Consider the following 12,065-nt stretch of genomic DNA (forward strand, 5'->3'; position numbering starts at 1 on the left):
TCCTCCTTCTCTCTCTCCTCCTCTCTTCCCGTCACCTACTGTAACATGTTTCCTCCTCCTCCCTTCCTCCTCCTCCTCCTCCTCCTCCTCCTCCACCGTCTTACCTAATGTCAGTAATGTTTCTCTCCTCCTCCCTTACCTTTCCCTCCCTTAGCAACTGCGGCATAGTTTCTCTCCCTTCCCTCCCTTCCCTCCTTCCCTTTCTAGTTTCCCTCCTCCTCTTCCCCTCCCTCCAGGTTTTCCTCCCTTCCTTCCTTCCTTCCTTCCTTCCTCTCTGCTTCCCACCAGCTTCTCTTCCTTCCCTCCCTCCCTCCCTCCCTCCCTTTCTAGTTTCCTCCTTTTTCCCCTCCTCCTTGCTTTCTCCTTCCTTCCTTCTTTCTTCTTTCCTTCCCTTCCTCCTCTCCTCCCTCCCTCCCTCCCTCCCCTCCTCCCCTTCCCTCCCTCCTAGTTTCCTCCTTCCTTCCTTCCTCCTCCTTCCTTCCTTCCTTCCTTCCTTCCTTCCTTCCTCCTCCTTCCCTCCTCCTCCTCTCTCCCTCCTCCTCAAGTTTCCTCCTCCTCCTCCCTCCAGGTTTTTCTCCTTCTTTCTCCTCCTTTCCTCCTTGCCTCCTCACTGCGGCAACATACCTTTCCTTACCCTCCCTCCTCCTCCCTCTTCCTCTCCTCTTTCCTCCTTTCTCCTCTCCTCCTCCTTCCTCCTCCTTCCTCCTCCTCCTCCTTCCTCCTTCCTTCCCTCCCTTTCCTCCTCCTTCGTCCTTAGATGCGGTACACCTTTTCCATCCTCCTCCTCCTCCTCCTCTTCCTCCTCCTCCTCCTCCCTCCTCCTTCTTTCTCTCCTACCTCCTTACCTCCCTTCTTCTCCGACTTTCTATCTCCTTTCCTTACCTTTTCCTCCTCCTCCTTCCCTCCCTTCTTCCCTGCCTCTCTACCTCCCTTCCTCCTCCTCCTCCTCCTCCTCCTCCTCTTTGCTCGCCGTACCGTTGATAACTTTTCACAGCTTGTCAATCTGAAGAGACCTTTCCTCCCTCCTCTCTCTCTCTCTCTCTAACTCTCTCACTCTCTCTCTCTCTCTCTCCATTCTCTCTCTCTCTCTCTCTCTCTCTCTCTCTCTCTCTCTCTCTCTCTCTCTCTCTCTCTCTCTCTCTCTCTCTCTCTCTCTCTCTCAAACCGTGTACGTGAATGCGTGTACACCCGTGGCCTTGCGTACATACCTGTGTGGGTTTACATCACCTTTAACTCTCCGCACTTGCCTCGCCCCCCTCCATCGTCCCCCCATTACCGCAACCCCCCCCCCCCCCGCATCCCCCTCGCCCCCCTTCGCTTTAAACCACCTGACTGACGTACTATACAGGTGTTTGTGCAGTATAATTGTGTATGTGTGTTTGTTTGTGTGCTTGTGTGTGTATTACCTGTGTTGTGTAGGTGTGTATGTGTGTGTATGTGTATGTGTGTGTGTATGTTTGTGTAGTGATGTTGATAGTAATGTTGTTTTTATCATTGTTGTTGTTTTTGTTATTATTATTATTATTATTATTATTGTTATTTTTATTATTATTATTATTATTATTATTATTATTATTATTATACTTCTTGTTATTGTTTTATTTTTAAGGAAGGAGGAGATATTTTTTCATGTTTATCAAGTGTATTTATGTAGTAGAGGTAGTAGTAGTAGTAGTAGTAGTAGTAGTAGTAGTAGTAGTAGTAATAGTAGTAGTAGTAGTAGTAGTAGTAGTAGTAGTAGTAGTAGTAATAGTAGTAGTAGTAGTAGTAGTAGTAGTAGTAGTCATTATATCTACCATTTTCTTGTTCTCATTATTTTTCACGCTATTGTTGTTGTTATTTTTCAAAGTGGAGTTTTTCGTACTGTTTGTTTGTTTGTTTGTTTCTTTTGTTTTTGTTGTTTTTGTGTTACTTTTTTTTGTTGTTGTTCTTCCTTTGTGTTGCCTTTTGTTTTTCTTCTTCGATGTTGCTTTTGTTAATTGTTTTTGTTTTTGTTTGTTTTGTTTTCTTCCCCGACCCAGGTACAGGTAAGGAGAGAGAGAGAGAGGTACTTTAATAGGTTCGTTATAATTAATGGGTGTTCATCTTACACACACACACACAGACACACACACACACACACACACACACACACACACACACACACACACACACACACACACACACACACACACAAAGGGGCAGGGGGGAGGGAGCGAATCAGATCCTTGGAGGAAACTAGACAGGAAACCGAATTGATTTTCACTCTCAGACTGTCTGTCAAGAGAGCGAGAGACAGAGAGAGAGAGAGAGAGAGAGAGAGAGAGAGAGAGAGAGAATCATTTAACAGCTTCAAGTGCGTGTGTCACAGTGTAATTGCAGGCCGGGATTTGAATGTCTGGTATATATGAATTATTTGAACCCATTGCATCTGTGTGTGTGTGTGTGTGTGTGTGTGTGTGTGTGTGATTCCAGTATCCCCGTTTTGCCCATTCATCGCTGTCCCCATTCATACATTCACTTCCTCTCTGATCCTCCTTGCGTCACATTGCGATCCTACTAACATGCCCCAATTTACGTTCTATATATATTCGAGTACACGGGAGAAGTGATATCCAGTCCCCTTTGGTAGTGCGGCAAGTGTAAACGCTTTAAAATATTGATGGATTCTCGGCTTTTAAATTATCCACCTTCTTCTATTGTCAAGCTGTTTTTCCATGCATCCGTAATATAAGTGATTGAAAAGTGTGGTATTCAATCTCTTATTTTCTTCCCCTCTCTCTCTTTTTTGTTTTCTTTTGCCTTCTATTGTCAAGCTGTTTTTCCATGCATCCGTAATATAAGTGATTGAAAAGTATGGTATTCAATCTCTTCTCTCCTTCCTTCCTCTCTCTCTTTTGTTTTCTTTTGTTATTGAAGTTCGTTTTGTTTTCTTTTCTTTTGTCTTTTCTTTCCCTCTCTGCTGTGTATTTTTTTTCCTATATGTTGTTTTTTCATTGTTTTCGTGTCTTGTTAATGAATTGTCTCTTGGTTTCCTCCTCCTAACTCCTCGCCCACACACCAATACATTTCCTTTATTAACCTTCTAAGTCATTGAAAGTCACGGTATTCAGTCTTCTTTAATGTGTAGTGTGTGTGCTCTGAATCCTTTAATACACTGATCCCTCTTCTTTATCCTCCTCCTAACTCCTCGCCCACACACCAATACCTTTCTTTCTTTAACCTTTTCTCTAAGTCATCGAAAGTCATGGTATTCAGTCTTTTTAAGTATGTAATATGTGTGCTCTGAATCCTTTAATACACTGATCCATCTTCTTTATCCTCCTCCTAACTCCTCGCCGACACACAAATACATTTCCTTTATTAACCTTCTAAGTCATCGAAAGTCATGGTATACAGTCCTTTTAAATGTTTAGTGTGTGTGCTCTGAATCCTTTAATACAGCGATCCCTCTTCTTTATCCTCCTCCTTTTCCTAATGCTTCGCCCACGTGCCAAAATGCTTCCTTAACTCTCTACTCAACTTCTTTTAATATCATCGAGGGCTGTGTAAGTCAGCATCTTCTATAGTATCTTCAATTCTTATTCTATTTATCCTCTTCCTCTGCGTTCTCTCTCCCTCACACGCAACGAAATATTTCCTCCTTTAATCAACTTATTTTTCTACATCTTCAAGGGTTGTAGTAATCAGGATTTTTAATAGGATAGTATGTGTGTGTGTGTGTGTGTGTGTGTGTGTGTGTGTGTGTGTGTGTGTGTGTGTGTGTGTGTGTGTGTGTGTGTGTGTGTGTGTGTGTGTGCGCGACTCGAATCCATTAAAACTGTCATATTCCATGTATCTTATCCTCCTCCTCCTCTTCCTTCTGACTCGCTTAATATTTCCCCCTTTAACTATTTTTTCTACGTCATCAACAGCTGTGGTAGTCAGTCCCTTTAATAGTGTAGCGTGTGTGCTCTGAACCCTTTGAAACTTTAATTAGTCTTCTACTTTATCAAATCCTTCGTACTCTCTCACCCAGACGCCAAAACATTTCCTTTTTTTTAAACTTTTCTACATCATTGAGAGCTATGGAAATCCCCCTCTTGAATAGTATAATAACGTAGGTATTTTTAACCCGTTGAAACTTTAATTCGTCTTCTACTTCATAAAATTCTTCGTTCTCTCCCACCCACACGCTAAAACATTTCCTTTTTTTTAAACTTTTCTACATCAATGAGAGCTGTAGAAATCCACCTCTTGAATAGTATAATAATGTATGGAGTTTTAACCCTTTGAAACTTTAATTCGTCGTCTACTTTATCCAATTCTTCTGACTCTTTCATCCACACGTCTAGATATTCCTTTTAATCATCTATTTTTCCATATCCTCGAAAGCTGTGGTAGTCAGTCCCCTTAATAGTGTAGTGGGTGTATTCTGAACCCTTTGAAACTTTAATTCGTCTACTTTATCCAGTTCTTCTGACTCTTTCATCCACACGTCTAGATATTCCTTTTAATCATCTGTTTTTCCATGTCCTCGAAAGCTGTGGTAGTCAGTCTCTTTAATAGTGTAGTGTGTGTGCTCTGAACCCTTTAACAGCTTGATCCTTCCATTACTCGCTCCACTTCCTCCACGCTCCGATCCTCCTGACGCCCCAAGACTAACCTTTCAAGATAAGACAGTGAATAATTGAATAACGAAGAGCTTTAAAATTCAGTCCCTTCAGTTGTGTAGCACGTGAACTCTGAACCCTTTACAGTACTGATTTATTCTATCCATCCACCTCCTTATTCTGTATTACCTCACATTATCTTACTATTTTTCCCCCTTTTAAATACTGCTTCGTTCTATCCATCCACCTCCTTGTTCTGTATTACCTCACATTATCTTACTATTTTTCCCCCTTTTAAATACTGCTTCGTTCTATCCATCCACCTCCTTGTTCTGTATTACCTCACATTATCTTACTATTTTTCCCCCTTTTAAATACTGGTTCGTTCTATCCATCCACCTTGTTTTTCTGCCTGCAACTCACACCTCACCTTACCTTACCTTGAACTTACCGTTTCCTTTGGTTCTGTGGTGTGTGTGTGTGCTCTGAACCTTGAAAGTACCGATAACTAACTACTTATCCACCTCCGTCTTGTTCCCACACTGCAAACTTGTCTTCTTAAACTAACTCCGTCTTTCCAAATAACGAAGAGCTTTATTTTCCCAGTGTGTGTGTGCTCTAAACCCTTAAAAAAACTAACTAATTAACTACCTCGTCCATTTCCCTCATGTTAGTACACTGCAAACTTGTCTTCCTTAACTAATATTTTCTTTCCAAGCAACGAAGATCTGTGGTAGAGTTTCCTTAGTGTGTGTGTGGGTGTGGGTGTGGGTGGGTGGGTGCGTGTGTGTGTGTGTGTACCCTTTGTAACATCGATTCATCCCCGTCCGTGTACCGCCTCCTCCACGACCTTGCCCCGCGCCGAACACTCTCCTCCTTTCCTTCCCCGCGATGAGTGTTTGTCTTTCGTCGTCTTATTAGCAGAGTCAATACGTCTCTGTACTTCCTGTGTGTCATTGTTTGCCTGTTTTTGACTTGCATGTAAGGTTAGGTTAGGTTAGGTTAGGCTTCTGTATGTTATAAGATACCATGCACTCTTTCATTACCCCCTCCTCCTCCCTCCCTGCGCCACACACCACATATGTTCCCCTAAAGTAGCTTAAAACTCCCTTTCTGTAATTCCTGCTTTTGACTTGCATGTAAGGTTAGGTTAGGTTAGGCTTCTGTATATTATAAGATACCATGCACTCTTTCTTTACCCCCTCCTCCTCCCTCGCTGCGCCACACACCACATATGTTCCCCTAAAGTAGCTTAAAACTCCCTTTCTGTAATTCCTGCTTTTGACTTGCATGTAAGGTTAGGTTAGGTTAGCTTAGGCTTCTGTATATTATAAGATACCATGCACTCTTTCATTACTCCCTCCTCCTCCCTCGCTGCGCCACACACCACATATGTTCCCCTAAAGTAGCTTAAAACTCCCTTTCTGTAATTCCTGCTTTTGACTTGCATGTTAGGTTAGGTTAGGTTAGGCTTCTGTATGTTATAAGATACCATGCATTCTTTTTAATTCCCTCCTCCTCCCTCGCTGCGCCACACTCCACACGCGTTTCCCTGTAGCATAAAATTCCTTCTTCGTAATTCCTGTTTTTGACTTGCATGTTAGGTTAGGTTAGGTTAGGCTTCTGTATGTTATAAGATACCATGCATTTCTTTTTATACCTCCTCCCCCTCCTCCTCCCTCGCTGCGCCACACTCCACACGCGTTTCCCTGTAGCATAAAATTCCTTCTTCGTAATTCCTGCTTTTGACGCATGTTAGGTTAGGTTAGGTTAGCTTAGGGTTCCGTATATTATAAGATACCATGCATTCTTTTTAACTCCTTCCTCCTCCCTCGCTGCGCCACACACCACTCCCTCTTAGTAATCCCCGCTTTTGTCTTGCATGTTAGATTAGATTAGGTTAGGTTAGGTTAGTTTTATGTATATGTTAAGTTACTCTGCCGGTTATATTTATCCACTTCCCTCCACAATTTACTATCTTTACAATATATATCCTAAAGTTTGTTGTGTTATTCCCTTCTTTCGCCTTGAACGAGAAGCTTGTTAGTAAAGTCAATAGATGTTCTGTTTGCATATGATTATTTACTCGACCGATGTTTTTTCTTCTTTGTTCACCTTCTCCCTCTTTCCATACTGCGTCACGGTACAGAGAGAGAGAGAGAGAGAGAGAGAGAGAGAGAGAGAGAATGTTCCCCTAAAATAATCTAAAATAACTTATCTATAATTATTTCTTTCGACTTAAAATAAACGAGAAAAAGTGAGTGAAAAAATGTATCCCCTTAAAACAGCTTCAATTTTCTCTGGTCAAGTTCTTCCTTTTGCTTTTAAACTCGAGAGAGAGAGAGAGAGAGAGAGAGAGAGAGAGAGAGAGAGAGAGAGAGAGAGAGAGAGAGAGAGAGAGAGAGAGAGAGAGAGAGAGAGAGAGAGAGAGAGAGAGAGAGAGTGTGTCTGTCCGTCTGTCTGTCTGTCCGTCTATCTGCCTGTCTGTCTATCTCACGGAAACTCGCCAGTGAAGATATTAATCCCACACACACAGCGAGTCTTCACAAAGTTTGGTTGACTCCACTTATTCAATTAAACTGCGGATCATCTCTCCCTCTCTTTTCGGAGCAGGGAAGGGAGGAGAGAGAAAAAAGTCTACGCTCTCCCCACGCCGTGTTTAGTTAGGACACATCACGGCCAGCACACACTCTCGCCCGCCCCGCCCCAGCCAATCATAGGCCGGCGAGACTTTGAAAGAGAGTTCTGATTGGTCAAGGGGAAAAAAGAGCGCTTAATCTTTTAAAGGCAGGGAGAGAGACTGGACGGGAAGGAATCTCTCGACGGAAGTTGGCTTTATCTTATCCCGCGTCTTATCGCTTTTAACGGCAGCGATGTTTCACCCTAATAGAAGGTTATTTCCCGTGTGTGGTAGGGGAGATAGTGTGTGTGTGTGTGTGTGTGTGTGTGTGTGTGTGTGTGTGTGTGTGTGTGTGTGTGAGTGTAAAAATATCCCACTCCCACGTAATATAGTAATGGTATTTATTTGAAGTTGTTGCAGTAGTCGTAGTAGTAGTAGTAGTAGTAGTAGTAGTAGTAGTAGTAGTAGTAGTAGTAGTTGTAGTAGAAGTAATATTGAAAGTTGTCAGAATTGTATTATTATTTATTCCCTTTATTTAGTATTAAGATTTAACTGCATCATTATTACAACCATTATTATCATTATTATTATTATTATTATTATTATTATTATTATTATTATTATTATTATTATTATTATTATTATTACTGTTGCCTTTCATCAGTATCATAACTCTTTTTGCAAGCACTATTCCTACACCTGCACATTCCTGATTGAGGGCCACACCTGCGCGCTCTGAATGATTACTGTCGGTGCTGCAGAGTTTCAAGGAGACTCAAAAGCAAACACCCTTATTAGACGCATTCCTTCCCAAAGCATTTCTCATCATTTTCAACACCACCTCAACATTCACCACCTCGACCTGAACATTCACCTTTCCCTCCTTACCTTACATTATCGTACATCAGCTAGACTACCTTTTTTTTCCTTTTTACAACAATGGAAGCAGCTCAAGGGCAACAAAAAGAAAGTATAGTATAAAAAGTATATGCTGCTGAGTACGACAGTCTGCCAACGTTCGTGGAGAGGTGTCTTGATACGAACGTTGCAAAATTATCGTACTGAACCTCTAACATTTACCCATTTCCGACCCAAAAACTGTCTTCTGGGCCACAGTAACGAGATCAATTTGTAGTTTCGTTAAAATAGTTAATTCCTGATGTTTCTTGGCAATAGTTACGCGATAGAAACCCGTCAACACTATGCTCTGAGTACGATAATATGGCAACGGTGCTTGATACTCTCCTTGCTTTACCTTGATTCAGCCTTCCCTTACCCTTACCTTGGCTCACCTGTTCATTATCTCACCTGGTCTCATTTCACCTGGTCTCCTTTTTCCTCGTCTCACCTTACGCCACTTCAACCTGCCCTTCCTTTCCCTTCCCTTTTCTTGTATTTCTCTTTGCCTTGACTGACTTTATTTTAACCTTCCGTACTCATTCTCTTCTTGTTTACTTCTATTTTACTTTTTTTTTACCTTAACTTGCGTAGACTTACCTAACCTTACCTTATTTTCACGGACCTTAACTTACCTTTCCGTAGATACTTTGCCTCACCTCACTTTATCTTGTCTCGCCGTACCTTACCTTACCTTACCTTACCTTACCTTACCATACCTTACCATACCTTACCTTACCTTACCTTACCATACCTTACCTTACCTTACCTTACCTTACCTTACCTTTACCATACCTTACCTTACATTTTACCTTACCCACCATACCTTACCATACCTTACCTTGCCATACCTTACCTTACCTTACCTTACCTTACCTTACCTTACCTTACCTTACCTTACCTTACCTTACCTTACCTTACCATACCTTACCTTACCTTACCTTACCATACCTTACCATACCTTACCTTACCTTACCTTACCTTACCATACCTTACCTTACCTTACCTTACCTTACCATACCTTACCACACCACACCACACCATACCTTACCATACCCATCTTTACCTTACCATACCCACTCCACCTTACCTCCACTCCACCTTACTCATCTACCATCTTACCTTACCTTACCATACCTTACCTTACCTTACCTTACCTTACCTTACCATACCTTACCTTACCATATATTACCTTACCTTACCATACCTTACCTTACCTTACCTTACCATACCTTACCTTACCATATCTTACCTTACCTTACCTTACCTTACCTCACCTTACCTTACCTTACCTTACCTTACCTTACCTTACCTTACCTTATCTTAATTTTCATTAGGTTAGGTTACCTCACTCTTACCTTACCTTAACTTACCTTACTCTATCCTTCATTAGATTAGGTTACCTCACTCCTTACCTTACCTTACCTTACCTTACCTTACCTTTCCATACCATACCATACCATACCTTAACTAAACTTTCCTTACCTTACCTTACCTTATCTTACCTTACCTTACCTTACGTTTCAGGGGCAAGAGTCGCAGCGTGGATCACAGCATCCACAATCCCTTCGACTTGGATGTTCTCAGAAAGAAGATTGGGGAAAGGACATCCTCCGAGCCCTCCAGAGACACGCGCTCCCCATCTCCAGGTAGGTGACAGGGGAAGGGGACACGGCGGCGGGCGGGCAGGGTGGACATAGGTTAACGTGGGGAGAGCGGGAAGGGAATTGAGGAAGGGACGGAGAGGAAAGACGTATGGGTGTTATTTGGCGCAGTATGGAAGGTCACATGGATAGGGGGAAGGGATGGATATAGGCAGACATGGGAGGAATAAAGAGGCAGAAGGTGGGAAAGGGAAGGGAAAGGGGAAAAAGGGAGGAGGTATGGGTGTTATTTAGGACAGAAAGGAAGGCGACATGGATAGAAGGAACTGATGGATATAGGAAACAGCGGGAAATAGAAAGGAAATAGGAAAGGGAAGGGAAATAGAGGATGGGGGAAGGGGAATGGAAAAAGGGAGAGGAAGGGAAATGGAGGAAGGGAGAGGAAGAGAAATGGGAGAAGGGAGGAGAAGGGGAGTGAAAGAAGGAATGGGAAGGGGAATGGGAGAAGGGAGAGGAAGGGAAATGGGAGAAGGGAGAAGAAGGGGAGTGAAAGAAGGAAGGAGAAGGGGAACGAAGGATGGAAGAGGGAGGGAGAAAAGGAAAGTGGAGAAAGGGAGGGGAAGGCCAGGTATTCGAGTGCGTTATGGAACAGAAGGGAAGTTGAAACAGACAGGGATGGCGACATTGGTGGACAGAAGGGAATTGAGTTAGGAAAGGGAAGGAATTGGAGGAAGGGAGGGTAGTCGAGCGTGTTATGGGACAGAAAGGGACATGAAACAGACAGGAATAGGGACAGTGGATGACAGAGGGTGGAATTAGACAAGGAACGGAAAATAAAAGAAAGAAGGGAATAAGGAATAGAAGATGATGGAAAGGGATGGGAATAAGCTGTGACATGGGAGGGAATGGGAATTGACAAGCATCGTTTATGACAGGGTTGGAAATGGAAAGGGGATAGAGGAAGAGAATCAAAGGGAGGAATAGAGGAAGGGAGGAAAGGGGAGGTGATGGAGATATGATTGAGGGAGAAAGGAAAAATAGCAAGAACAGAGAAAAGAGCAGGAATTGACAGAGGGAATAGAAAGGAAGGACAACGAGAGGAAAAGATTGAAGATTTGAGGCTGAAGGAAAGAAACAGAAGGAAGAATAGAGGAAGGGAGAGGATAGGGATGATTTTAGAGCGAAAAAGAAAGACAGAAAGAACAGAATAAGGACAGGAGTGAACAAAAGGAATAAAAGAGATGGACAAAGAATGAATAAATATGTGATTAGGACAGAAGAAAACGAGACAGAGCCGGAATAGGAACAGGAGTGGAAAGGGAGACTCAGGTAAGGAAGAAGGGAAAGAAGGAAGAGGAAGGGAAGCGAAGGAAGGTAGAGAAAGGGAAGGAACACTAATATAATTTCAGACGGAAGGGAAGGCTTAGGAATGCATCGGGAAAGGGGAGAGAGGGAGAGAGATACGGAGAGCATGGCGATAATTTGACTGTGATTTGAGAGTGGAACCAAGGCAGGGGACGGGAGCGGAGGACAGAGGCTTGTGTTGGCAGGGGACAGGGGGGCGGAGGAGTGAGAACAGTTGGTAGGGAGCAGGGTGAGGTTGAGGACAGGGGCGGAAGGAGAGAAGGACCCCTGTAGGACTCCTGGGAATAGTAATTTGGAGGGGGAAGGGCGGCCCGCTAACAATGACTGATGAAGGAGGGGAAGAAGAAGGGAAGTGAAGAAGGGGAAGACGGCGAGGAACGGGTAAACAAGGAAATATACGGAGGGGAAAAAGAAGCGGAATAATGGGATAAAAAAAGGAGGAAGGGAAGGAGTAGAAATTAAGAAGAAAGAAGTTGAAAGAAATGAACACAAGGAAAGGATTAAGGAAGGAAGGGGAAGAATATAAATAGATAGCAAGTGTGAAAATGTATTAGTGAAGGAAGGAAAAATAAGAAAGGAGGGAATAAGGAGAAGGTAGATTGAAAAGTATAGATAATAGAAAGGGGGACTGAAGAAAAGGAAGAAGAAGAAGAAGAAGAAAAATATAAGGAAATATAAACGTGAGGGAAGAAACTGAAATAAGAAATAGGGGAATAAAAGAGAAAGAGAAGAAGGAGAGGAAAAAGATAAAGAGTGTAATTAGTAGAGGGGTAACGCGCTAAGTGAGAAAAAGTAGAAGGAAAAGAAGAGAAAAGACGAAAAAAAGAAGGAAATAAGAAGAATTAGAGGAAGAGGAAGAGAACAGAAGCTGAAGGAGGAAGAGAATAGAAGTTGAAAGAGGAAGAGAAAAGAAGCTGAAGGAGGAAGAGAATAGAAGTTGAAAGAGGAAGAGAAAAGAAGTTGAAGGAGGAAGAGAAGAGAAGTTGGAGAAAGAGGAAGAGAAGAGAA

General features: G+C 42.7%; 1 protein-coding gene across 6 annotated transcripts in view; it reads left to right on the top strand.

Annotated features, from left to right (window-relative positions):
* The window catches only part of LOC126994937 (uncharacterized), a 77,756-nt gene extending 67,983 nt beyond the window's left edge, over positions 1–9,773 (top strand). For 5 of the 6 annotated variants that reach the window (XM_050854203.1, XM_050854200.1, XM_050854201.1 and 2 more), the window contains one exon: positions 9,616–9,773. In XM_050854203.1, the coding sequence (XP_050710160.1) occupies positions 9,616–9,745 (130 nt within the window). In that variant the 3' untranslated portion in view covers positions 9,746–9,773. The remainder of the gene's footprint in view (positions 1–9,615) is intronic. The other variant, XM_050854205.1, reaches the window with a different exon arrangement.
* The last annotated feature ends 2,292 nt before the right edge of the window (positions 9,774–12,065 follow it).

Source organism: Eriocheir sinensis, unplaced genomic scaffold, assembly GCF_024679095.1.
Source record: "Eriocheir sinensis breed Jianghai 21 unplaced genomic scaffold, ASM2467909v1 Scaffold927, whole genome shotgun sequence".
Taxonomy (NCBI): domain Eukaryota; kingdom Metazoa; phylum Arthropoda; class Malacostraca; order Decapoda; family Varunidae; genus Eriocheir; species Eriocheir sinensis.